This window comes from Podarcis erhardii (genome assembly GCF_964252035.2).
Source record: "Podarcis erhardii genome assembly, chromosome: 14".
In the NCBI taxonomy this organism is placed as follows: Eukaryota; Metazoa; Chordata; class Lepidosauria; order Squamata; family Lacertidae; genus Podarcis; species Podarcis erhardii.
Window position 1 is genome coordinate 41,376,865 of NC_138503.1, and position 27,475 is coordinate 41,404,339.

A 27,475-nucleotide genomic window follows, 5' to 3' on the forward strand; every position below is an offset into this window, starting at 1 on the left:
ACAGTCACATCCAGGCTGAGTATGCATTCGGTGTCCTTGAGATGGGGCTCCATGCAAAGGGAAATCCTGGACCAAACATTGATATGTGGATAGAAGATGTCATAGCTGCCAAGCATGGGGTGGCAAGGTACACAGCTAGGTACATTCCTGCACCCCCCTCACATTGTGGGGAAGGAAAAGGAAAATATTTTCAGTGGCCATTTCTCCCAACACACAAAATTTGCATGTGCCTGTTTCCCCAATTCTTGCAAAGCAACTTCCTCTAATAAAGTGCATTTTGGTATGCTATTTTTACTATTATATGTGCTTTTGTGCGCACTTCACTCTGGTATATGCATACTTTGTGCACACTACTTGGCTGGAGAGCTGCGTTTTAAAATTAAGAAAAAAGCAAATTTGAGAAGAGGGTGGTGTTTTGGTTTGTCCCTTTTTAAAAATATGTGGATTTGGTAGGTTTGCCTTTAAATTAAAACTGGATCAAATTTCTTGCCATCTGTGGTTACACAAGGGAGGATGTAAGGAATCTTACATATTCAAAGTTCCTAGAAAAACCTGCATCTTTAATCCAGCTTCTGCATCTTGCCATTTCATCTTCGGTTCAATCTATTCCACTCACTGGCAGCCCGACTTGCTGGTTATCTATGCAGGAGCTGAATAAATGAGATGGCTAAAATTCAGTGCACCTTTGAGTAGGAGAGGGCAGGCTTTGGGCTTATGGGATCTAACCTTTTCCCAAAAATTCCAGGGTCAGCTGGAGCCAGGTTCAAATGGCAAAAGTCACATCCACACCACTGTGATGCAGCTTTAAACACTCCCAGCTTCCCCCAAAGAATCTTGGAAAGCTTATAGTTTGTTAAGGGTGCTGAGAGCTGTTAGGAAACCCCTATTCCCCTCACACAGCTGCAATTCCCAAAATGCAAGAATTAAAATTGCAAATGCTTGAGTTAATATGAAGTGCAAACTGGGCATTTGAGCTGTGCCAACAGAAAAGCTTCATCAGAGCAGCCTGCAGACCTCTTTCTATGGGACGGGACACTTTCCTGGGTCTGCTTTGGTTAGCAACAAGGAAGCTGAGTTAGAAAGACTCAAAAGCTATTCCAGAGGCAGCTGAGGTTCATTGGGACCAGTGGGGCAGAAGGCGGGGAGATCAGCAGTGTGTGGAACCAGAGCCAATAATAATAATATTAATAATTTATTATTTATACCCCGCCCATCTGGCTTGGTTTCCCCAGCCACTCTGGGTGGCTCCCAACCGAATATTAAAAACACAATACAGCATTAAACATTAAAAACTTCCCTTAACAGTGCCACCTACAGATGTCTTTTAAAAGTCAGATAGTTGCTTATTTCCTTGACATCTGCTGGGAGGGCGTTCCACAGGGCAGGCGCTACTACCAAGAAGGCCCTCTGCCTGGTTCCCTGTAACCTTACTTCTCACAGTGAGGGAACCGCCAGAAGGCCCTTGGCGCTGGACCTCAGTGTCCAGGCTGAACGATGAGGGTGGAGATGCTCCTTCAGGTATACTGGGCTGAGGCAGTTTAGGGCTTTAAAGGTCCGCACCAACACTTTGAATTGTGTTTGGAACTGTACTGGGAGCAATGTAGGTCTTGGCGGCAGCTCCCACTCACCAGTCTAGCTGCCACATTCTGGATTAATTGCAATGACAGGCAGAGTCATGTCCTGATTGGCTGGCATTAAGAAGAGAGGCAGGTGGGGGCTGGCTCAGAAAAGACTGAGGTGGATAAGCCAGTTTTCCATTCTCTATCATGAGCCAATCTCCACTCCTGCTGAGAATGATCATCACTGAGCCAAAACAAACACAATCAAACCAGTGCATTTCTTTCTCTTGTCTTTATTTGTTTGAATATCTTCCCAAATCCCATATGATCAGGTCAAGATTCTTGTAAACAACTCTACCATCCTTCAAAAATCAATGTTATCTGTGCTTTAAGGAAAACCTACAGCTCTTCCTTTTGCACAGTTCTTTCCTTCTCCTTCTCAGAGTCTTCTTTCTTGGTTTTGGATGAGTCCTGATAAACAATCAAATAAAAAAAGTAAGTCATGCAACAAAGACTGTTCATAACAAGTTAGCGTTAGAAGAAGCAGCAAACTGGCTAGGCTGGACTTACAACTTGGGGGTGGGCCAATGGCCTTCTGTGAAGGACATGGGCCCCACTGGATTCAAGAAGTCTTACTTCTGAGTAGACATGCTTAAGGTAAAGGGACCCCTGACCATTAGCGGCGCTCATCTTGCTTTACTGGCCGAGGGAGCCGGCGTACAGCTTCTGGGTCATGTGGCCAGCATGACTAAGCTGCTTCTGGCAAACCAGAGCAGCGCACGGAAACGCCGTTTACCTTCCCGCCTATTTATCTACTTGCACTTTGATGTGCTTTCAAACTGCTAGGTTGGCAGGAGCAGGGACCGAGCAACAGGAGCTCACCCCGTCACGGGGATTCGAACCGCTGACCTTCTGATCGGCAAGTCCTAGGCTCTGTGGTTTAACCCACAGCGCCAACATGCTTAGGACTGTGCTATAGGTTCTGAGCCACACATTAGCCCAAGAAGTGTGGATCAGGTAATTTTGCATTTTGAATCCATTGTGTGCAAGACAATCCTAAAACCACCTTTAAACATAAATGTATACCTTACCTTCTTTCTTGCCTTAATTTGTTCTTCTAAGAATTTAGCAAAAGCATTGAGATTGTGCTCGCCTTTATATGGGACAACCTTTGAGGAAGAAAAAACAGGGGGGAGAGGTGAATGGAACAGTGAATTGTCTGTTATTTTGAGAACTCTTAGGGCAGCATGCTTGGGACATGCTTGCCCTACAGATAGCCTTTAAGACAGATATTGGGTTGTATACTTGGAGTAGACTCATTGAAGTTAATGCACATTACTAACTTTGGTTTATGAATTTTGCTCAAAGTAGGACTTAGCTGGATACAGCCCATTGTTCCAATGCTTACTAAGGTCCCAATCCATATTGGCATTCTGCTGGCTTTTGAAGACATTTACCTTGAAATCTCAACCTGAACTTTCTGTTTTAATTAATGGGATTGTTTTTTATTTGATATTTTAATGTTGAATGTTTCTACAGTGGTACCTCGGGTTACATATGCTTCAGGACACAGATTCCGCTAACCCAGAAATAGTACCTTGGGTTAAGAACTTTGCTTCAGGATGAGAACAGAAATCGTGCTCCAGCGGCGCAGCGGCAGCAGGAGGCCCCATTAGCTAAAGTGGTGCTTCAGGTTAAGAACAGTTTCAGGTTAAGAACGGACCTCCAGAACGAATTAAGTACTTAACCTGAGGTACCACAATATTTTAATATTTGTGGACCTGGTTTTATATATATATATATATATTGTAAACTGTTGAGAAGCCAATTTGGCAAAAAGCAGTACATAAATTAAAATAGCAGAAAGTGCCTGGCATTGCTCGGGAATTCCAAGAAACCGAAAATATCAGTGCTCAGTTGAAATCGGGGGTTAAAGTCAGTGCAGTTTTGAAAAGTTCAGTCTGCCATCTTGATTCAAAATGGCATCCAAGTGAATCTGAACTTAGACAAAAACCTGCTCTTTGATCTGAAGAACTACCATGAAGAAAACTGCTTACAATATCTTAAGAGGTGTCCAAATGCCTAGAGAACAGAGAGACAAACAACTTTCCAAAATAGATGGTAGATTATGGTTGTTGTTGTTATTCAGTTTTAAGTTACAGGCTAAGTTTTGGTTAAACATTATGATAATTTTTTTGATGGCAGGAGCAGTTCAATAATGAAACCAATTATTGATTGGGGAGGAGAGGGGCTCTTCTACACTAGTAATATTCAAACAGAATAGACATCAATTTGATGGGGATGCTCTCACTCTGGACTAGAGATGGGAAGGCCTGGGAAAAATCTGGGGAAATTGGGGGGGGACCAGGGTTTCCCCCCATTTCCCCCCCCAAGCCCCTTTTTCTGGAAAAAATGTAAAAAAAAAAAAAAAGTTTGATATAGTTTGAATATTCCACACACTATTCCCCCCCCTCCCCAATTTTTCCTGAAAAAAAATGGCTTTGGGGAAAAAACTGGAAAAACCTGTAGACCTTTTATGGAGCTTAAATATTGAGGTGGACCTTAACTTTATTTGCTGTTGGTGCTAAGGGGCAAATTTGATTATTTTTTATGTTGATGGTTTCTTGCTTTTTTCCTTGCTTTTGAGGGAAAGGGGATGGTTACCTGTTTTACTGCAAGCATAATATTTTTATCTACACTGTGTTTCACACAATTTGTAAAACTACTCCACACTTAATTATTTTTTTCAAATTTTTCAAATTTTCCTTTTTTTTCCGGTGGGAAACGTTTTTTCCTCATGGCTTCAAAATTTCCGGAAATTTTACATCTCTACTCTGGACTGCCAGCATCAAGCAGGAAATTGGACCCAGTGGCATACAAGTCCTGCCCCCACCCTCCAAATCTGTGATTTGATTATTTTATTCCAGTGCATGGCAACTAATGGCAACACATCCCAGCTGCCAACCTTCTCAATTAGTATTCCTAGAGGGTGAAAACACATCAGGCCAGGAGCAAGGCAAAACAAGAAAAGGAAATGCATTTATATTCCAAAAAGAACCAAATGCCCCAGGCTTCTGTAAACAGACACATTTTTACGCCACCTAAATGCTCAGGGCTCCCTCTTTGGTTCATTAGAATCTGGGCATGCACACACAGCATTACCTTCCTAAGAGATTAAATGAGGACAAATGTCTTTGGATGTAATTTATATGTGGGGAATAGGGGAAGAGAGGAGGGGGGGAAATGAAAACCTGAGTAATGTCTTAATTATAAAAGAGTGCCATTGAATTGAATTACTTGGCTCCAGAGGTGATGTTCTCACTTCAGTTAGATTATCTATCCAAATGGTGGCACACACCCATTTGTTTGATGTATTTTTTATTATTTGTGACCTCCTTTGTTGTAAGACTAATTCCATGGTTGTTGTTTTTTTTTGAAAAGCACAAGAGAATGGTGGGTCTGAAACGTAATCGGGAAGAAGGCGCCAGAAGTTTCTGTTGCACCCAGAAACATTTCAAGCATTGCTTGAGATATTAAGTGCCCATTCAGATGTGAGGGAATGCTGAATTCATTTCCTGAATATAATGCTAGTGCTTCTGTCCTGTTTCCTAATGTTTTTCACATTGCAATACCTGCTGCATTATGGAACCGTAGCTTTTTGACCCATCTGCCAGCTAAATTTCATTCACACCAGTGGGTGTGCTCTGACTAGGCTGCCAAACAGTGAAAATCCAGACAGAGAAGTTGTTGAAGAAGAAGAAGAGGAGTTTGGATTTGATATCCAAGGAGTCTCAAAGCGGCTAACAATCTCCTTTCCCTTCCTCCCCCACAACATACACTCTGTGAGGTGAGTGAGGCTGAGAGACTTCAGAGAAATGTGACTAGCCCAAGGTCACCCAGCAGCTGCATGTGGAGGAGCGGAGACGCGAACCCAGTTCACCAGATTACGAGTCCACCACTCTTAACCACTACACCACACTGGCGAGCTTTGACATGGGTTGACATGGATTTTCCCAGACAACAGTATTCCAGATATTTCCAGGAAATTCCAGACGTATGGCAACCCTAGCTCTGACACACCCACAAATATAATTGGAAAGTGTTGCTATTCCCCTATCTTTCTGCAGATGTGTGTGTCGGTTTCTCCATGATTCATGCATGGTAACAGCAAGAAATGTAGTTTTCCTTTGCTTTTGACTCCACAGAACACCCTTGCTTGCTGCTAGAATTGCACCCCCCCCCATTTCATCACAAGACATCCATTACCCATAAGTACCCAATGAGGATGGAAAACATCTCACCTCCGTTTCAGATCCTGCAGGAAAGTACCTGAAGAAGGGGTACCGTTCCAGGTTGATTAACAGAATGTCATTTGCCGTGAAGTCTATTTTGGCAATGACAACATTTTTCCGGCTTTCATACAACTTGCCAAATTCGTCCCATACAGGTAGCAGTTTTTGGCAGTCGCGAGACCAGGGTGCATCTGGGATCGAAAACCAAGAATATGCCATTTTAAAATAAATAAATAAATAAATAAATAAATAAATAAATAAATAGTGATGGTCCTGGAACTTATAACACCTTCTAATGGTGTAGTCAGCTAGTGAGTGCCGACAGAACTGTACAGTGGTACCTCAGGTTACATACGCTTCAGGTTACAGACTCCGCTAACCCAGAAATAATACCTCGGGTTAAAAACTTTGCTTCAGAATGAGAACAGAAATCATGCTCCAGCGGCTCAGAGGCAGCAGGAGGCCCCATTAGCTAAAGTGGTCTTCAGGTTAAGAACAGTTTCAGGTTAAGAATGGACCTCTGGAACGAATTAAGTACGTAACCAGAGGTGCCACTGTAGCCAAAGTTAGACTACTGAGAAACAAAAGAGAGGTATTGGAATGCACTGGCAGGCACTTTTTATTTAAAAAAATAAACTTTCAAAGGGGAATCCTGGGAACTTTAGTTTGCTAAAGGGCCTGGGATTGTAGCTCTGTGAGGTCAGCAGCCTAAACAAACTACAGTTCCCAGGATCCTCCATGACTGTTAAAGTGGTCTAAGTGTGCATGAAATGTGCGCTATGGGAGTGAAAACTGTTTCCGCTGCAGGCAAGTTTAAACTAGCAGCATTGGCTTGAACATACACAAGCCGACTCCATATCAGTTCAGTGTGCCACTCCGCTGCTGTCTTCAATCAAATCAAGTAATTCTTTCCCTGTGAGAGCTCATCCACCAGAGTCTCCTCTTCAGAAGCGCAAGTGATACTCACAGAACAGGACAAAAACATGGTTCTTCTTATTAAAAACAACCCGGTCAAAGTTGCTCCCAACCAGCACTTTCACCGGCTTCTTATCCCAGCCTTCTTGGATTTCCTCACTGGATTTATGTGGCTAATAAGGGGGAAAGAGATAAGGACGGATGTCAACAGGGGCTCATCTTTGAAGCTGTGCTGGGTGGTTAAGTGGCTCTCTTTGCTAAAAGTCCTTGGTGAGGCTTATCTGGCTGGCCACATGTTCCCTTTCACTTTAATTACCGGCTGTCTGCTTTGTCCCATAGCAGGAGAGCAGAACTACTCACTATAGTAGAGCAATTTGTCAATATCCCAGGGACATAGGATGATACTTTATACCGAGTCAAGCCATGGGTCCATCTATAGCATAGGTAGGCAAACTAAGGCCCGGGGGCTGGATCCGGCCCAATCGCCTTCTAAATCTGGCCTGCAGATGGTCTGGGAATGAGCTTGTTTTTACATGAGTAGAAGGTGTGCTTTTATTTAAAATGCACCTCTGGGTTATTTGTGGGGCATAGGAATTTGTTCATTTTTCTCCTTCAAAATATAGTCTCGCCCCCCATAAGGTCTGAGGGACAGTGGACCGGCCCCCTGCTGAAAAAGTTTGCTGACCCCTGATCTATAGTATTTCAGTCAGAGGACATTCTCAGACTTACTGGGAGATGCTGAGACCATCTGTATACAAAATAGATGCTCTATCACTCCATGGCCCTTGATGAAATTCTGAGTCAACCTTCGCTCCATCTAGTTCAGTATTGTCTACCCTGATTAGCAGCAGCTCACCAGGGTTTCAGGCAGAGTTCCCTCCAAGCTCTACCCGGAGATGGTAGGGATTGAACCTGGGGATTGAACCTCTGCATACAAAACTAATGCTCAGCTACTGAGCTATGTCCCTTCCTGTTATGTACTGAAGTTCTCACCCTGGGCCAGGAGGGGGATACTGTAGATAGTTCAGGTCCACATATGCAAATAAGGGATTGAAAGTGACCTTCAGTGATTGCATAGTTACAGAGAATGGTTACTGTCGCGTTGTAGTGGAGCTCTATATAAGCAGGCTGGCTGAACCCTTCAGTTCAGTTTTGTTCTGGCCTGTGAATAAACAAGAGCTGTTTGGAGAATCGCTGTGTTCACCCACAACTTAACACTTCCCTGTTGTAAGGCACCTTCCCCAACCATGTACGGAATAGGGAGTGGATTTCCTTCTACTCTGTTCCCTCAGCATCTTCTGATTCAATATTGTCAGAGCTGCCTCTAGGTCCCAGCTCACAGAGGACCAACGCTAGGCTGTGGTAATGTATAAAAGTCTTTATTGAAGTTCAGTTTCCATTTCAAAGCCACAGCGTGCAGCCCTACGTCTTAACCCCTAGATCGGCGAAGTCCCGTCTGAGTCTCCTCCCCTCTGACACCAGTTTAAGATCCTAGCCCTGCTCCACCTTTTCCGCTGCTCTCTCCTCCTCTGGGTCCTCCTGCCCGCTGGGGCATTGCCCTTTCTGGACTCTTCCGACGCTGAGTCGCTTAGCTCCTCCCCCTGCCTCCGTCGGGCTTTAGGACCCAGTTCCCAATCCTCATTCTCTGCTGTCCCGCGCTCCTGTACATTTGAACTTGCCTCTCGCGCCAACCCTGTGACCTTTCTCCTAACCGTTACACTACTTCTGTCACTGCTTCCCTCTTCCGGGACACTAGCCGGATCTGACCTCCCCTCCGTCGCCCGACTCTCTGACGGAGGCGTGGTCAGCTCTGCCTCGTCTTCTCTCCCTGGTGGGGAATGCACTGGCCCCGATGCCTGGGACTCTTCCCCCCCACTCTGCTCTGGTGGGGAAGCTGGTCCTGATTTCCAACTACTGCTCTGGGAGTCCCTGCTCCCCCCTTGCTCCTGGGGCGTTCCCCCTGGGAACCCCCTGCCCCTGGCCACTGGCGCTCCCCTCTGTGAATCTTCCGATTCGCTGGAGAGGCTCATGGAATCCCTCGGACCACTGTCCTCTTCTCCTACGCTCCCCTCGGATTCTTCCCCTTCGCTCTCCATTTCCCCTCTTCCCTGTGCCTCTGCTCCTGAGCCCCTGACAAATATGTCTGACATTCCACTCATCTTAAACCAAAATGCACTATACAATGCAGTCACAGCAAAGAACAAAGCACCAAAACCATGGCGTCAATTTACATGGTTTTAAGACATACAGTCCCTACAGGTTCTCCATAGAAAGGTTTGTGAGGCTGGTGGAAGAACTTTACTTTCTTTTCCCCTTACATATGAAAAAAAGGGAAACCAGGTTTCATCAAAGGTGTTTTCTTTTATAACCCCATCTACAATTCTTCTGAGCCCAGTTAGTCGTTCTGAACTAGCAATATCCCAAATATTATTGAACCATGTCTCCACCTGGCATTCCATGCATCTCGAACTCTGACTGAGGATTTATATAGTTCCTTATCAAGATTTATATACCACTTCATCAAAATATATAGGCAGTTCACATAACATTGCGTGCAATATTGATTAAAATGAGCAAAAGCAAGACAGACTTTAAAAACAGCAGACATTAAAAAATGATCAAGACAGAGATAAACTCAGCAGATATTAAAGACAAATGTACATATTAAAAGTACATGTCTGGGAAAGGCTTGTTATGTGGCAAGGTCCCGACTCTACCCCCCCCCCCCCAGGTTGAATAAAGACGCTTGACGGCAGTATTTTAGGTTAATGGGCTAAAAAAGGCCACAACTTTATTGGTTACATATTGTGAGCAGTATTGGCTTAGGCATTGGACCTAACCGACTATATCTGACTCCTGCCCATCTGCAGGGAGTCTGGGAAGGGTTAACCACCCATAGATGAGTCCTGCTGATGCACATCAACTAGGAGCTCCCCCAGGGTCACCAATAGGGGTCGTGCCTTAGGCCCTAGCCTCTCCAGGCTTCGGACAGGGTGACGCCCCCAGAATCCTTTAACAGAATGTGGGGGGGGGAGGTGATGGTGCTACCTCCCCTCCCCTCTTCTCCAACAATATTCCAATGCCTAACCACCAAACCTTACAAAGTTGTAATGATTTACTATGAGGTAGGCGAAAATCAAGCGGCTGGTGCCAATTTGCCAAGTGGAAAAAGTCCTACCAGGCCTTTCAACAGCATCCAACCAGAGTCCACAGCAAGGTCAAAAGAGATGAAAAATCCTAAAGGGCAGGAGGGTGGGAAAACTGGAGCAGCTGGAAGCGTGAAAAGGGGAGAGCTTTCTACTGCGTCCTCAAGCAGGCCACACCCCCAGACCACTCGGATTGGTTGTCTGGGCAGTGACGCAGCTGGGAATCTCCCCAATCGCGCAGGGCTGACCACACCCCTGCGCATATGAAGGGGTCGTGAGTGCCCGTAACCCCACCTCCTTCAAAGTGGAAGTGGCTTTGAAACCTACCAACCAACCAACCAACAACAGCAGTTTTTTAAAAGAAGTAAGGCAAACAGCAAAGAAAAATTAGGAGACTATAGCTAAAAGACAGCAGGGTTTAGTGCAATGGTGGTGGTGAACTTTTTTGGCTCCACAAACCAAATCCTTATCAGGATCAGCCTCATGGGCCAAATTTGACATGGCACTATTATTGCTGGTGGGTGAATGCCTGGGAACCACAGCACAAAGGGCATTGCTAGCCCTACGCTCAGTGCTGTAGGGAGCGTTGATCATAGGGTTGGCAAAGCATTTTCTCCCCAGGTGGGTGATAGAGAAAAAAGCCTGCATTTTACAGGCTCCCTTTGGCTGCCAGCCAAAGAACCCACCGATCATCAGCTGCCATCAACATTACAGTTTCTAGAGTGGTTTAACTTTAACTATACATGCACATTAATAAAACACTGCAAAAAAAGCAATTGATTCACTTGTGAGGCTCAATAGGAGCCAGACCAATGAAACCGACAAATTGTTTGCCATGGTATACCAAATGAAAAGCGTGACCCTGTTTGCTTCCATCCCAAAAGCTCACCTTTGCTTTTCCTTCTAAGTAGTTCCGGCAGAAGTGTCGTAGATTCTCTGGGGTCACTTCATCTGCAGGCATCTTGTACTTGACATTACTTGTCAAGTTCAGGATTTGAACGGAAGGGACTTCTACCTCTGTTACCCGGAAGTACTCAATCACACGGCCATTTCTGGTTTCATCAGTATCCACAAAGATGAACATGATCTGAAGAATGAAAGAAGCAAGAAATATTTCTACCCCCTTACATCCCAGAACAGTTTCCCACCTTGGGCCCCCACACATTGTTCTGATTATAACCTCCATCATCCCTGACCATTGGCTATGCTGTCTGGGGACAGTGGGGCTTGAAATCCAACAGCATTTGGGGCCTCAAAATGGCTGTCTTAGACGGTACCTGAAGACTGATTTTTATTTTATTTTATTTTACTTTATTTTATTTTATTGTGAACTGCTCTGCGGTCCTCAAGTGAAAAGCAGTATAGAAATTCAAACAACAATAACAATAAGTTATTTATTTATTTCATTAAAAAATATACTGTTTGTAGAAAAAACTTCAACACGCATGTTTAAAATGATATCTTTATGGATGCTTTTTGTTGTATATTTCCTTGATATATTTGTTTGAAAGTGCAAGTTATAAATGTGTAAATAAATGAGTAAAATATCTACCACAGGGAACCAAGCAGAGGGCCTTCTCAGTAGTGGCACCCGCCCTGTGGAACACCCTCCTGTCAGATGTCAAACCTTTAAACAACTATATGACTGGGGCTATTTCTCATATTTCATGGCTGCTCGCCCCTAGTCTGTCACTTACTGACTGCCTTTGGAACTGCATTTGAACCTAGGCTTGCGAGACAATCCCAGGAATGCAAACATCTACAATGTCCTCAGCACTCTGACATCCAATATTTGCAATCCAGGAGAACTCCAGAAAACGACATGATACCAACCTTCCCTCTGAATTCCGAGGCAGCAGATGTATAATTGTCATAAGCTGAGCCAAACATGTCAGCGCTCTTGGCCATGAAGAGAACAATGTGATTTTCAACGGGCACGTCAAAAATCTTCACAGATGTCTGGAAAACAAAACATCAGAGCTCTCTCACAGAAGCCTGGCAACGAAGGTCGCAATCCAGAAAGAGACTGAGGGTTGTAGTCAGCTAAGCCCTACTTAGACCTGATGAAATGAATAAACCTGAATTCTTTACTGCCCCATTCAGAGGCCGCAAGTCTGTGGGACCATTTCAAAGTTTCTCGTTGCAGATATTCTAGTACAGTGGTACCTTGGGTTACATACGCTTCAGGTTACAGACTCCACTAACCCAGAAATAGTACCTCAGTTCAGAACTTTGTTGCAGGATGAGAACAGAAATCGTGCTCTGGCAGCGTGGCGGCAGCAGGAGGCCCCGTTAGCTAAAGTGGTGCTTCAGGTTAAGAAGAGTTTCAGGTTAAGAACGGACCTTCGGAACGAATTAAGTTCTTAACCCGAGGTACCACTGTATTGAGCTGAGCAGAGAAGTCTGGGCTATTAGGGCAAATGGGGCACAGACCTACTCATCTCAGTGTACCCTCGGTCATAGAGAATGGCCCCGGATCATCCAGGGAGCCTAATGATCGAGTAGAGACCCAAACTCAGGTCTCCCCAATCCTAATCTGAGACTCCAACCACTCAGGCAGCACCAAACTCACCTCAAGATTATACTCTATGACTAAATCCATTGTGAATGTTTTTATTAATCCAGTAAGGTCCACTTTGTTCAGTTTGCCTTCTTCAGATGCTTCATTATGAACGGGCTTTCCCTGGAGCACAAGAAATATTCGATTTAACAATAGAATCATAGAATCATAGAGTTGGAAGAGACCACAAGGGCCATCGAGTCCAACCCCCTGCCAAGCAGGAAACACCATCAGAGCACTCCTGACATATGGTTGTCAAGCCTCTGCTTAAAGACCTCCAAAGAAGGAGACTCCACCACACTCCTTGGCAGCAAATTCCACTGTCAAACAGCTCTTACTGTCAGGAAGTTCTTCCTAATGTTTAGGTGGAATCTTCTTTCTTGTAGTTTGGATCCATTGCTCCGTGTCCGCTTCTCTGGAGCAGCAGAAAACAACCTTTCTCCCTCCTCTATGTGACATCCTTTTATATATTTGAACATGGCTATCATATCACCCCTTAACCTCCTCTTCTCCAGGCTAAACATGCCCAGCTCCCTTAGCCGTTCCTCATAAGGCATCATTTCCAGGCCTTTGACCATTTTGGTTGCCCTCCTCTGGACACGTTCCAGTTTGTCAGTGTCCTTCTTGAACTGTGGTGCCCAGAACTGGACACAGTACTCCAGGTGAGGTTAACATAAAGCAGGAGGTTAACATTCTCTGTTAACATTCACACGGGGAGGGCGAATCGGTGTATTCAGCTGCTGCCTTGTGCCTTTCGAGAAATGATGTTTAAAAAATGGCTGCCCTCCTGTGGCGCAATGAGTCAGTGTTATCTGGCTGCTAACCAGAAGGTTGGTGGTTTGAGCCCACCCAGGGACAGCTGGGGCTAGGATCCCTGCATTTCAGGGGGTTGGACTAGATAACCCTTGGGATCCCTTCCAACTCTACAATTCTTTGATAACCATCTGCTTTGTGTGCAGAAGGTCCCAGTTTTAATCCTCGGCCTCTCCAGCTGGGGCTTGGAATGTCCCATGTCTGAAGCCCTAGGGTGTCCTGGACTACAACTTCCATCCAACACAGTCATCTCATTTTTTTAAAGAGCCACAACATTTTCCCATCGGTCAAAGCATAATGGCTGTGTTTAATCACATGACAGATAGCAGTGGCCATTTCAACTAATGTGAAAAAGTTGCACTGCTCTCGTTTTATCCAGCTATTTAGTTGAAGCATTTCACTCAAGCAAAGAAAAAGGCTCTGTGAGATCATAAAATATCACCTCAGGCTTCAAATACAAAAGACATAGCACAAAAGGAAAGGAAATTGGGAGTTTGAAGGAAAACAACAAGTCCAGACACTAAGACCATAATGGAGTTCTTGTAACAAGCAGCTGGAAGGAATAAGAAGAAGAAGAAGAGTTTGGATTTGATATCCTGCTTTATCACTACCCTAAGGAGTCTCAAAGTGGCTAACAATCTCCTTTCCCTTCCTGCCCCACAACAAACACTCTGTGAGGTGAGTGAAGCTGAGAGACTTCAGAGAAGTGTGACTAGCCCAAGGTCACCCAGCAGCTGCATGTAGAGAAGTGGGGAATCGAACCTGGTTCACCAGATTACGAGTCCACTGCTCTTAATCACTACACCACATTGTTCAAGGAGAGGAGAGCCAAAAGCTGCTGGCCTGTCCCTGTTCCCTTACAGCTTTTTATACATATAATGTATTTCTGCATTGTTTCCACTACATAGGGATTCCACTGGAGAATAAGTTTAACATTAGTATATAAGATACACGTGTTAATAATACCTTTTGGAATACAACCACCATGTCTTCTCTGATGCCAAAGTCAGCAAATACCTCTTCGCTGGCTATTACTCCAAATGGAAGTTCAGGGACATCTCTTGCAGAATCATAGAAAACCTTCACAGCTCCACCTTGAAGGCTCTGTATATGGGGAGGGGGTGGGGAGAAAAACATAAGAGACGCCCTGCTGGGTCAGTACAGTAGCCTATCTAGTACAGAATCCTGTTTTCACATTGGCCAACCAGATGTGTGTAGGAAACCCACAAGAGCCCTCTCTCCTCCTACAGCTTCCAGCAACTGGTATTCAGAAGCATTTCTGCCTCTGACCATGGACGCAGAGTATTGCCATCACGGTTTGTAGCCACTGATAGCCCTATCTTTCATGAATTTGTCTAAGCCTCCTTTAAAGTCATCTAAGAGTTGCACATCAACAACAGGACGCAACGTGAAACTCGGTGCTGAATTTGCACACAGGCTAAATCAGCTGCAGTTTAGGACCTCAGATGATAATAAATGATGATGATGAGGATGATGATGATGATGATGATGATAATTTATTATTTGTACCCCGCCCATCTGGCTGGGTTTCCCCAACCACTCTGGGTGGCTTCCAACAAAGATTAAAAATACATTAAAATGTCACACATTAAAAACTTCCCTGAACAGGGCTGCCTTCAGATGTCTTCTAAATGTCAGGTAATTGCTTATCTCTTTGACATCTGATGGGAGGGTGTTCCACAGGGTGGGTGCCACTACTGAGAAGGCCCTCTGCCTGGTTCCCTGTAGCTTTGCTTCTCACAGTGAGGGAGCCGCCAGGCCCTCAGCACTGGACCTCAGTAGAATGATGGAGGTGGAGACGCTCCTTCAGGTATACAGGACCAAGGCCATCTAGGGCTTTAAAGGACAGCACCAACACTTTGAATTGTGCTCAGAAATGTACTGGGAGCCAATGTATGTCTTTTAAGTGTTATGTGGTCTCGGCTGCCACCCCCCAGTCACCAGGCTAGCTGCCGCATTCTGGATTAGTTGTAGTTTCCAGGTCACCTTCAAAGGTAGCCCCACATAGAGTGCATTGCAGTAGTCCAAGCGGGAGATAACTAGAGTAACTAGATGTTACTATGCGGTGTGGTTTCTTTTGCTAAATTTCATGGTACTCCAGGTGGGGTCTGACCAAGGTACTATTATTTCCCTTGATCTGAACACTACACCATCGTTAATTGCATTAGCTCTTTTTGCTGCTGCATCACATCAATTCCCATCCGCAATAGTTTACCTTAAAAAAGCCAATCACCACCAAATCATCGGAGTCTATGAAGGTTTTGGCCTGGTCTGTGCTATTAAGAAGTACAGTACTGAGTCCTATTTGCCTTCTGACCCATGTAACGAAGGCAGAAGCCTCTCTAACTCCTGTAAAGAAAAGAAAAGAAGAAGAATTAACAGGTTTATCAGCAGGAATGATACAATCACCAGAATCATTAAACAATCAATCCCTCTTTCCCACAGGACACTAATAAATGTAGTTCTGTGATGCGAATAGTGGATCTCTTTATAATCCTCAGCACCCTTCACAAACTACAATTCCCAGGATTCTTTGGGGCAGCCATGGCTGTTTAAAGTGGCATGTGAGTGCTTTAAATGTGTGGTTCAGATGGGGCCCAATGTCTCACATGTCCCGACTTGCCCTTTCACACATCCAAACAGAACACTTTAAGAGAGTTTAACTGAGTAGTGGGGAGCCTCAGACCAGGAGTCTGAATGCGGCCCCCCAGATCTCTCTATCTGGCCCTCAGGACTGTCCCACCTCTCACAGGTCCTGTTTTGCACCCTTGAGTGTTTTTGCCTGGCTGGAATATGTCACTGAACTCTAACAGTGCCTGTTGGTTGCCTGGATGGAAGACAGGGAGAGAGGGGTGTAGAAACGAGTCTAAATGTAAATATTCACATTCATTGCTCTGCCCACTTTTAACTCTGACTCCTCCCACCACTGGCATGGCATGTGTCCCAAAGAAGATTGCCCAGAAGGAAACGTGATCCTTGGGCTGAAATAGGTTCCCCATTCCTGGCTTAACTAATGCACGATTGTGCCTTTCCTGTGTAATTGGATGTGCTGCCAATTAGCTGCCTAATCACCAGCTTTCGCGTCTGTTCAGGTTTGTTCAGGTCAAGCCACTCTCTTTTTTATTATTATTATTTAAAGAAAACCCCGAAAAGAGCACGTCCTGATGTGATTTACATGGCAAATCTGGAAAACACCGTTCAGCCCGCGCCCCAACCCTGCACAAAATATCGACTAGCAATTTAATCCAGAATGATTTCAGGATCATTCCACAGCTTATTGAGCAGGCTGCCTAATTGAATTAGGTGTCAGAAGCAAAACCCATATGTTTTTCTGCTAAACAAAAGGGGAAATAAAAAGGTGCTGAGAAGCAGTGCATGAGCTGTTCAGTGCTGAAGCTGAGCTTTCCCCAGTGGCAAGGGATCCAAAGTTTTAACTCCTGAAAATCCATCTGCTTAAGTTGAAAACGTTGTGGCGTTTGCCTCCTAGGTGGGTCATTAGGAAAGGGTTAAATGAGTGAGAATGTGATTGGCCAGTGGGGAGTAAAAGTTAGAGTGGGAGGTTTTGAAAGTCAGTTGAGGTTTGGGAGTTGAAGAAGGAAGAGGGGAGGATTAGGTGTGGGTTGGTAGAGTTGTATTGTGAGAGAGTGAGAGGAATTGTTAGGTGGAGTCAGATAGATAGTTGGGGATAATCAGTTTGAAGTTGTTAGGAACTAAGATTAAGAAACTGTCAAGAATAACTAACTGAAACCACAAGCTTGTTCCTGCACTTAAAAATAAACTTGAGTATTTGTTTATGTTAACAACCGTCTGGACTCCGTGTGTCCCTGTGAGAAACGGGGTGGTGGCAGCGGAAAAAGCAATCGCAGTGGTGGCACAGGGTCAATAGACCGTCAAACGTCCAGGGGCCCTGTGTGATCGCCACAGCGGTTTTTTAAAGATTGGACCAAATGAGACCCTGCAACAAAATGTTGCAGTATGGAGATTGCAGCCACTGTGTTTCATTCCCCCCCTCTCCTCATTCCAACACTAACAACCTCCGAAGGGCCAGGAATTCCCCATCTCTGGAGTATGCAGGAATCTGGTGATGCTGGCAGACGACATGTTCAGAGTGTGCTTTTTGTGAGCATTTTCATCCCATTTCATAGACACACACAACCCAACTGTTCCCAATGCAGTGGGCATATTTTGTGGGGGATGAAGTGTTTTGTGAAACTGTCTCCCTCCCACCCCTTTCCACCCAGCCCTAAATTCAACACTCTTACATGTGCTCAAATTTATTAAGTTTTGAAATGATTCCACTGTATGCTTGAGAGCTGGGCACATGCTCCCCCTTGTGAGCAAACAGGCATATTTGCAGCTGCGTATGGGTTTACCTTTGCAATCAGCGGGGTTTTTCCTGTCACCGCCTACAAAAAACTTCAGGGTCGGATATTCCAGGATGCCGAATTCCTTTTTTAAGTCTTTCTGATCGGTCACATCCACTTTGCCAAATCGGATATCCACAGATTCCTTCTTCAACTGTTCTGCAGCTTTGGCAAACTCTGCAGCCAAGCTCTGAGAAGGTCCAGATAACGGGATGTCTGGGGAAAACCAAGACAAAGAAAAGCAGTTGCTTATTATCCACATTGGCTAGGAGGCCCCTTACACAGAAGAACAGAAGAACAACGGCCTGTCTAGTTCAGCTTCCTGTTCCCACAACAGCCAATCACATGCCCGTAGGAAGCCCATAATCAGCACCATCACCAGGGCCAGATTTAGGTTTGATGAGGCCCTAAGCTACTGAAGGTAATGGGGCCCTTTATATGTCCAGCTGTCCTTTGTCAACAAGTTGTCAATGGGTTTTTTTGTGTTGAATATATGCTATTTGGTAATTTATGGACCTAATAGGTACCCAAAGCCATTTGCACATAACAAAATATGTATTTTATCAATGTAATTGTTGAACTGAAATACAATTAAGAAGAAGTATATTAAAAATGAGCAAACCAGTGATATTTTAGGGAGCAGGCTAGTAGGCAGGGCTCATTACTTACATCATAGGAGCCTACACAACACAAAACACTGTTGCTGTATGTAGGTTTTATTTTGTTTGTTTTTTATCTTATATTTTGGAAATGTACACCCAGGTTTTTTTTCCCTTTAATTTTTTTTGGGGCCCCCAAGAGATTGGGGCACTAAGCTATAGCTTGTTTCGATCATACGTAAATCCGACACTGATCACCACAGAAGAGAATAGGTTTGTGTACAAGTTGCATATGCTAATGTATATTTATAGATGCAAATTTAGAAAGAACTATGCTAATGTAAACAGAATTACAGTACATCTTCATAGTGGGAAGAACTGTGACCAGGTGAAGAGTGTGTTTTTGCTATTTCTTTATTTCATTTATTTAGCAAGATTTATATACCGCTTAATCAAATAATAATAATCTCTAAGCAGTTTATATATTATATTGTGAACTGCCTTGAGCTCTACAGATGTAGGGCTGTGTACAAATTTCAATGATAATAAATGCATTAATAAATACATTAATAAAACAATGCAAAATATTCATTGAATATAATAATAAAGCAGGCTTTAAAAGCAGTAGATGTATTAAATGTATCATAGATAATTTCAACATTAAAAAAAATGTACACAATAAAATCAGGTGTCTGGGTAGGTTTGCCTTTAAAAAGTTTTTAGTGGCTATCGAAAACAGTGCAATGAAGGCTCTGCCTAATACCAGCAGGCAGGGAGTTCCAGGGGAAAGGAGCTGCAGAACTAAAAGACTGATCTCCCACAAATACAACACAAACATTACATGGCATGTGTAATAGTGCCAGTAAGTAAGCATGGGAAACTTCTATGATGCAACAAGACTTCAATTACTGTGTACTGTAGCAGGGATGTTCCAATGAAATTGATTGTTGGGAGATTCAGGACAGACAAAAGGAAAATTCCTGGGCAACAAAGCTATAAGATCCAGAATTGCTGATTGCCGAAGAATGGATACTTTTGAATTATGGTGCTGGAGGAGACTCTTGAAAGTCCCATGGTCTGCAAGAAGATCAAACCTATCTATTCTGAAGGAAATCAGCCCTGGGTGCTCACTGGAAGGACAGATCCTGAAGCTGAGGCTCCAATACTTTGGCCACCTCATGAGAAGAGAAGACTCCCTGGAAAAGACCCTGATGTTCGGAAAGATGGAGGGCACAAGGAGAAGGGGACGACAGAGGACGAGATGGTTGGACAGTGTTCTTGAAGCTACCAGCATGAGTTTGACGAAGCTGTGGGAGGCAGTGGAAGACAGGAGTGCCTGGCGTGCTCTGGTCCATGGGGTCACGAAGAGTCGGACATGACTAAACGACTAAACAACAACATCAGGTTATCAGACAGTTACAAAATGAATGAAAATAACACAAAGCAACATTGACAGAGGTTTAGCTCAGGCCCAAATAAAGTACAATGTAAAATGAGCTTTAAAATGCCAAATTTCCCCTGGCAGATCACAGCATGCCCTTTTGGCGATGAAATATTTGACTAGTAGTAGTCACAATGACAAGATTACCTCCACTTCAGGAGCCAGAGTGATTCTGTTACCCTACAAAGGGGGTCTGGAAATGACACCGGTCCTCTTTAGCCAAATAAAGACAGCAGCGTCATGGAAAGAGTTCAGATTTATTGCAGACTGCAGTAAGAATAAATGATCTAGAGGAATTCTCCAAATTCTGGACGCTGGACGCAAAATTCAAGGCACTTTTATAACATTCTCTTTACATGATTAGCCCATGAGTGATCCCTTTCAGCAATATGATTGGATAAAAGGTAAAGGTAAAGGGACCCCTGACCATTAGGTCCAGTTGTGGCCGACTCTGGGGTTGCGGCGCTCAACTCGCTTTATTGGCCTCGGTGACATCAGGGGAGAGCCTATAGTTGGATTAGCATCAACAGGCTCCACCTACTGGTGAATAAACCCACTTGTTTTAGAGATCCAATGCCTAAGCCAATACCTTTTCACTGCTGTAATCAATAAAGTTGAGGCCTTTCCTTGCCCATTAACCTTAAATCACGTGTCCTTGTGTATTCATTTCACATTGCGGGGGTCGGGTCCTCGAACCACAACCCACAGCATTCGCAACCCGTGTCTGCACACGCACAGGTTGCGATTTGGCACTTCTGCGTGTGTGCAAAGTGTGATTTAGTGCTTCTGCGCATGCGTGACCGCCGAAACCCAGAAGTAACCCGTTCCAGTACTTCTGGTTTTCGGCGGTCTGTAACCCGAAAAAACGCAACCTGAAGTGGCTGTATCCCAAGGTATGACTGTACTTCCTGGGCCACAACACCCACCTGGGTCCCAGGTGAGGACACCCAGGCATCAACTCTGTATTCCAGTTCTCGGGCTGATGAGCAGGAGAGAGCGAATGCTGGACTCAGATGCAGAAGAGTTCTTTTAACCACAGAGCCCCTCCTTTCCTTTCTCTTTAAACTGACCTTAGGAGCACACAGCCATTCAAATAAGACCCCTTCCAACCAAGCCCCTCTAGATTTTGCTGGCCTCCAGCTCGCATTAGCCCAGCCAGCATGACCAATGGTCACAGCATCCTCTGCAACAGCGGGGGAGAAGGCTGAGCTAGCATAGAAAGTTATGGCTCATTACAGCCATCTGAATGCAGAAATAAATAACTTTCCTATATTTATTCCTCAAGACACCGTATTATGTAACTGTCCCATCCGAAACCAGCATGGGACAGTCACTTTCATTAAACTTTTGATAAATGGCTAGAAGGTTTTAATCTGTTCATCTTAACATGCCGATCAGTTGCAAATACCCGAAACATTTATTTTCATCATAATTACCAGGAGACCTCCATTAATCATCCTCTAGCCTGCCACAGCCATCAGCCACCTTGAAATAATACCCAGCAGCCTCCTTGCAACATTAATTATTTCATCTAATGTCTTCTATGGCATTCAATAGAGAAGAGAACTCAAACAGAAGACTTTTGATCCTTGCCTGTTAGGCTTTTATGTAACCACGTTTGGGGATGGAGATATTCAAGAATCATGGATCTTAGGGCAATTTGTGCATGGAGTCCCAATCAGGGCAGCCCAATCTATTTTGCCCAATCTATTATGCTACTTAGGCAAATGGCAACATGCAGAAGCTGGCATGAATAGCAGTTGGCTCCCATTTTGACACAGAGTCAGTGGGATGTAGCATTTAGAGCAGAGTTTCCCAAATTAGGGTCTCCAGTTGTTTTTGGACTTCACCTTCCACCATTCCTAGCTAGCAGGACCAGTGGTCAGAGATGATGGATACTGTAGTCCAAAAACAGCTGGAGACCCAAGTCTGGGAAATCCTCAGGTGCTCCCATAACAGCTAAGGTGATGAGCCAAGTTTGTGATCAGACTTTGGTGAAAGCGGAAAAGGCACACTTGTGGCTGGAAGACATGAATGACCGAGGTGTTCCCGTCGATTGCAACATGCTGCGAGAAAAAGCTTTTGACCTGTACGCACTGTTCAAACCTCTTATCGAAGAGGGGAGGCCTTGTGATGAGTTCAAAGCCAGCCAAGGTTGGCTCAACAGCTTCAACCTGAAAAAAGGGCACAGCCTTGGTGAGGCTGTGCCCGCCAATAAACAATTGGCGAAACCCTACTCCAAACAGTTAAAGAAACTGATAGAAGAAAAGGGATATCTCCTCAAAAAAGTTTTCAACACTGGCAAGATGGGGTTCTTCTGGAAGAAAATGCCCAGCCGCACATACATTTCGAAAGCAGAAAGACAGGCGGCACAAGATCATGTGACGTTGTTTTGTTGCAACATGGCTGGGCATTTAATAAAGCCTGGCTTGCTCTGTGGGTCTGCAAATCCTCATGCGCAGTGCGGTGTAGTGGTTAAGAGCGGTAGTCTCGTAATCTGGGGAACCGGGTTTGCATCTCCGCTCCTCCACATGCAGCTGCTGGGTGACCTTGGGCTAATCACACTTCTCTGAAGTCTCTCAGCCCCACTCACCTCACAGAGTGTTTGTTGTGGGGGAGGAAGGGAAAGGAGAATGTTAGCCGCTTTGAGACTCCTTCGGGTAGTGATAAAGCGGGATATCAAATCCAAACTCTTCAAACTCTTCTAAAAGGCAAAGACAAACACCTCCTGCCTATGTTCTGGTAATTGAGCAAAAGGGCTTGGGTGATGGCAGCAATATTCCTGGATTGGTTCCACCGATGCTTCGTTCCAGAGGTCAAGCAGTACCTCGAAGAGAAAGGAATTGACTTCAAGGTGTTGCTGATTCTCAATGATGCTCCTGGCCACCCCAAGAGAGTCCAGTTTGCTCATAGTGACGTTGAAGTTGTCTTTCTGCCCCATAGCGCCCCCTCCATCATCCAGCCTCTCCACCAAGGTGTAGTTCGCTGCTTCAAGGCCAAGTACATGAGTCTTATGTTCTCGCGGGTCTGCAACGCTATGGACGCTGATCCCAGTCTCAATGTGGCTGAGCATTGGAAATCTTTCAACGTCACCGACTGCATAAAGGAATCCGGCCATAAGAATAGTGTGTTGAACCTATGGTCAGAGAGACCCAGGTTCAGATCACCCACTCAGCCATGAGACTCACTGGGTGGCCTTGGGCCAGTCACTAATCTCTCAACCTAACCTACCTCACAGGGTTGTTGTGAGGATAACACCAGGGGGAGAACCATGAATGCTGATCTGAGAGGCCTGCAGGTAGATGAAAAAGAAGAAGAAGAGTTTGGATTTGATATCCCGCTTTATCACTACTTGAAGGAGTCTCAAAGCGGCTAACAGTCTCCTTTCCCCACAACAAACACTCTGTGAGGTGAGTGGGGCTGAGAGACTTCAAAGAAGTGTGACTAGCCCAAGGTCACCCAGGAGCTGCATGTGGAGGAGCGGAGATGCAAACCCGGTTCACCAGATTACGAGACTACCACTCTTAACCACTATACCACACTGGCTATCTCCACTGGTAGGGTTGGATCAAAATATAATAATAATAATAATAATAATAATAATAATAATAATAAATTCCTAAGCATATAATTCAGCGGGTTAAAGTGATGCATCATTAGAAAACAATATGGATGGGGAACTTTTTCAGCCTGAGGGCCACAATCCCTCATTCCGGGGGCCACATACCTGTGGTGGCCATGGGAACAATAGGTGTAGTCAGACATGCACAACTTTCCAACCTCTACCCAGGCAAGCAAGAGGTTTTATCACCATTTGAGGACACATACCAGCCTAGTGAAATCGCTAGATCAGGGCGCGTAGCCAAGCCAGTGAAGGGCGTGGCTTCTGGGGCATGGCCTGGGCAGAGTCTTAAGGGCCTGATAGAGAGAGGGCTGCATTCAGACCCTCGGCCTGAGGTTCCCTGCCCCATCCCATGATGAAAGCTTATCTTGCTGCACCCTGAGCTCCTTGAGGAATAAATAAACTAATGATAATAATAAACTAATAATAATAATAGCTGCTGCTGCTGCTGCTTTGGGGGTCACCACTGCAGAAGGAAAGCAGTGTAGAAGCAGTGGAGGCTGACCTATTAGGGCAAATTTTGCATGGCCCCATCAATCTCAGACTGCCTTCGGCCAACCCCTACATGCCATTCTTCTTACTGACTTCTTGCTTGTCATTGCCTCTGCCTCCACCCACTGCTGGTCTCCCAGTCGTCTGCCTTACCAGTCTCGATAGGCAGCAGCCACCACTAACGATAAATAAAGAAAGGAAGGAATGGGGTACCCTTCACTACACACAGCAGATGTGAGGATCGAGGGCACCGCTCCAAGCCAAGGCTGGACTTTGTCCCACCACTGCTGCACAGATTGAATGACAGTCGGGCCAGGCAATTCAGGCTACAGCTGTGAGCAAGCTTTCACTTTTGCCTGAAAACAACCACCCAGGCACGGGACACAGAAAAGGATCTGCAGAGGGGAACCAGGGACACAGCAGTCAAAGCGAGAGGCTCAGTCAAGACATCCACCCACTCCCCAACTCCTGAGGACTGGTGAGTACTAAAAAGGCTTAAATGTTTGAGAGGAGGGGTTGGGGCACTCTGTTTGTGCCTGCCCTGTAAACAAATGGCCATATCCAACTCTAGTCCTACTCAGGGGAGAAAGTAATGGACATGATCAGTGCCTCTTCCTTCGAAGAAAAGGTCCCAGTATTCACCATGTAAGTCCCACGCTTTTAACATTTGGTGGGAGGGAAAGTTGCCAGTACTATGTACCCAGAAAAAAAAGGACTGGAACTTAGGGACATTGATTCTAATGGGTTTACTCTGAGTAGAACTTTGCTAGATACAAGTCAAAGGTGTGTGTGTGTGTGTGCCTGACAACCAGCCCTCACTCTCAAATTACAAAAAAATAAAAATAAAATGCAGACAGCTGTGGGCACTGTGCAATATGCTATTTTGGGGGTTTGCTTAGTGCCCATCAGTGCTTCCGTTATAGGGAAAGGATCACAGCACAGGGGTAGGTAGGGAGCTTGCAGAAAGTCCCTAGATGCACCCCTGGGAGTGGAGGGAAAGGGGAGTGTGCTGGGGAGAGTCCTTCGCCACCCCATTCTAGATAACAATTTTTTGATCCTCCAGAGTTTCATAATTCTAATGAACATACTTTTCTCTGTCGGAAGAAAAAAATATGCATTTCCCCCCCACTGTTACATAAGAAGGTCAAAGAGTAAGCTGCATGAATAAGCCTCTTCCAAGAAATTCAGTGACTCACAGACAATAACACATTTTACATTCAAAAAGTGTGTGTGTGTGTGTGTGTGTGTCCCTCAACCGCATAGAAAACACACAATACCATATTCACCTCCTATATCTTTGTTTATTTTTTGTAAGAAAGGCATGTATGACTAGTCTCTAGGGAGAGGGGAGAAATTCAGTTCTGTTCAAATTGTAACGTGAACCTACCACTTTCCAAAGCAATATGCAAACCAAAACACAATTATCCTTTAAAATTCGCACTTCAAGTTTTTCGATGCTGTTTTCCGAGCCAAGCAATGTGCATAGAAATGCATATAGTCATGAAAACAACATATTAAAATGCATTATATCAATGGAAATTACTTGCAATTTTTAAACTTCAGGAAAAACTGCATTCAGAACTCTGTATATTAGGGAGAAAATGTTCTGAAATGCTAATGGGCATCCATGGAGACTTAAAATAATAATAATCACAAACCTAGCAATATGGAGAACTGGAAAAAAGGGAAACAGAAAAAACAGAATCGACAAGTTCACTTGCTGCCCCAAAGTCCCATTTTCAAAACTTGAAACAGAATTCTTCTGTGTATATATAGAAGAATACATATACAGAATACATCATATACATCATATACATATACAGAATTATGCTGTATATGTTTTAGCAAAACATATATCCACAAAATCGTTCTGCACTAATAATGGGTGTTCATTATTTGCATTGATTTTTCAGTTTGCTAAAAAGTTAATAAGTGACTACAACTATTGGTAGATCAAAGCAAAAATCAACCTTGGCATATTTTTATACCAATGGATTAAACTGAAAAGTCAACAGCAGGAACACACCATGAGCTGGTATACATTATGCAGCGAGAGAAAATAAGGGCACGGCACCTGGATTTGCTTTCACAGCATCTAGATTCTCTTATAATATGCTTCTTCTTTGCTTGAAACAGATCGTTGGCTGCAGTTTCTATATTGGTTAGGAGTGGGGGAGATTTAGCAGTCCTAAATTTAGCTTGGTGAGTGGACTAGTTGGCCTTTAGATACCCCAGCTCAAAGAGCACATGGAAAGGGTTAGAGATGGGGAGACCTTTACACCCCAAGGGAAGCATTCCTTTCTGGACAACATAGGAAGTAATTGCTGTTGATTCAATTGGACTTATTTTGCTTCTGAAAAGACATTGTAAGGATTGCACAGTTAGTTTAAAGTGCCACGAGGCAAATACGTTATTTCTGTTTCCCTCATTTTCTCATTTTTCCATTCTTAAGTTTGCTTCACATTTCCACATCGGGGTGTGTGTGATATTTATGAAAATTCACCAGCATTTTAGTGCTAATTTCTCCTTACACACAATTTTGCCTAATATCTACATTTTTGTACAGTGACTTCCCCTAATATCACACATGTTGTTAGCATGAATGTAAGCATCTTTAGGTACACTTTACGCTAATATACTTTTGTATATATGAGTTGCCTGACAAACTGCGCCACAAAATTCAGAGAAGTGCAAATTTCGCAAGATGGCTGTGTTTTGGTTCTTGTACCCCAGATTCACCTTTAAACGAGAGCTGAATAAAATTTACCCTACATCCCCAGCACTGTTAGACATTCAGGTTTAAAGTGCCCATTTTGTGAAGATTAGCTCATCAGCCAGTGTGGCCTAGTGGTTAGACTGAGGTTCAAACCCCTGCTCATCCATGAAACTCACAGAATGACCTTGGGCCAGTCACAGTCTCTCAACCTAAACTACCTCACAGGGTTGTTGTGAGGCCAAAATGGAGAGGAACAGAACCACGTATGGCACCTTGAGCTCCTTGGAGGAAAGAGGGAATAGAAATATAGTGATAGATAGATAGATAGATAGATAGATAGATAGATAGATGATATAGATGATAGATAGATAGATGATAGATAGATAGATAGATAGATAGATAGATAGATAGATAGATAGATGATAGATAGATAGATAGATAGATAGATAGATAAGATAGATAGATAGATGAGAGAGAGAGAGAGAGAGAGAGAGAGAGAGAGAGAGAGAGAGAGAGAGATGATAGATAGAAGATGATAGATAGTAATATCACTTTTGGAAGAAGAAGTACTTACAGAACTCCACCAGCAGGTACTGTGTTCCATTCAGAGCCCTGTCAAAGTTGCTCTTTTTCAGGACCAGAACATTGTCCTCCTCCTTGATTTGGGACAGTTTGGCTTTCTTTGGTTTCTTCTCTGATGGGCCAATGCCACCTTCTGCAGTAGTAAGAGGAAGGCATGCTAAACCAGTCAGGACAAGCAGCCACAGAGCTCTCATTCTGGCCTTCCAGGATGTTGCAGACACCACAGAAGAGGAGAAAGGGGACCTAGCCTGGGTCTGCTCTGGTTAAAAATGTCCATGGCCTTATCAGCAGGCCACGTGGCTTAATTCCCACACAGTTAGAGATAGGGGACAGGGCTCGCTGCAGAGAGAATT

The 27,475-nt window shown here is 44.4% G+C and overlaps 2 protein-coding genes across 4 annotated transcripts in view; one reads left to right on the forward strand and one right to left on the reverse strand.

The window, feature by feature from the left end:
* The window catches only part of LOC309329170 (acyl-coenzyme A synthetase ACSM5, mitochondrial-like), a 267,701-nt gene that overhangs the window by 217,789 nt on the left and 22,437 nt on the right, over positions 1–27,475 (forward strand). Inside the window, exon 1 of one of the 3 annotated variants that reach the window (XM_081839798.1) lies at positions 23,820–24,302. The exons of 1 other annotated variant lie outside the window; for it this stretch is intronic. The gene's annotated coding sequence lies outside the window, so the exon portion shown is untranslated. Of the gene's footprint in view, positions 1–23,819; positions 24,303–27,475 lie in introns of those variants that run through there. One more of the 3 variants, XM_081839797.1, reaches the window with a different exon arrangement.
* Positions 1,837–27,374, reverse strand: PDILT (protein disulfide isomerase like, testis expressed). Its single transcript, XM_081839847.1, has 11 exons — positions 27,115–27,374; positions 17,680–17,886; positions 15,522–15,655; positions 14,252–14,389; positions 12,485–12,595; positions 11,746–11,871; positions 10,802–10,999; positions 6,819–6,939; positions 5,861–6,042; positions 2,651–2,728; positions 1,837–2,030 (listed from the first exon to the last, which is right to left on the reverse strand). Exons 1-11 carry the CDS (start codon positions 27,314–27,316, stop codon positions 1,959–1,961), a joined length of 1,569 nt encoding a protein of 522 aa, XP_081695973.1. The 5' UTR covers positions 27,317–27,374; the 3' UTR covers positions 1,837–1,958.

Excerpts from the sequence above, each read along its gene's own strand:
- PDILT (XM_081839847.1), bottom strand. The coding sequence starts at position 27,316 with ATGAGAGCTCTGTGGCTGCTTGTCCTGACTGGTTTAGCATGCCTTCCT. Across the intron at positions 6,940-10,801 it reads ACTTAGAAGGAAAAGCAAAG|CCACATAAATCCAGTGAGGA; the intron begins GTGAGCTTTTGG and ends CCCCCTTATTAG. Across the intron at positions 6,043-6,818 it reads CCATGTTTTTGTCCTGTTCT|ATGCACCCTGGTCTCGCGAC; the intron begins GTGAGTATCACT and ends TTTCGATCCCAG.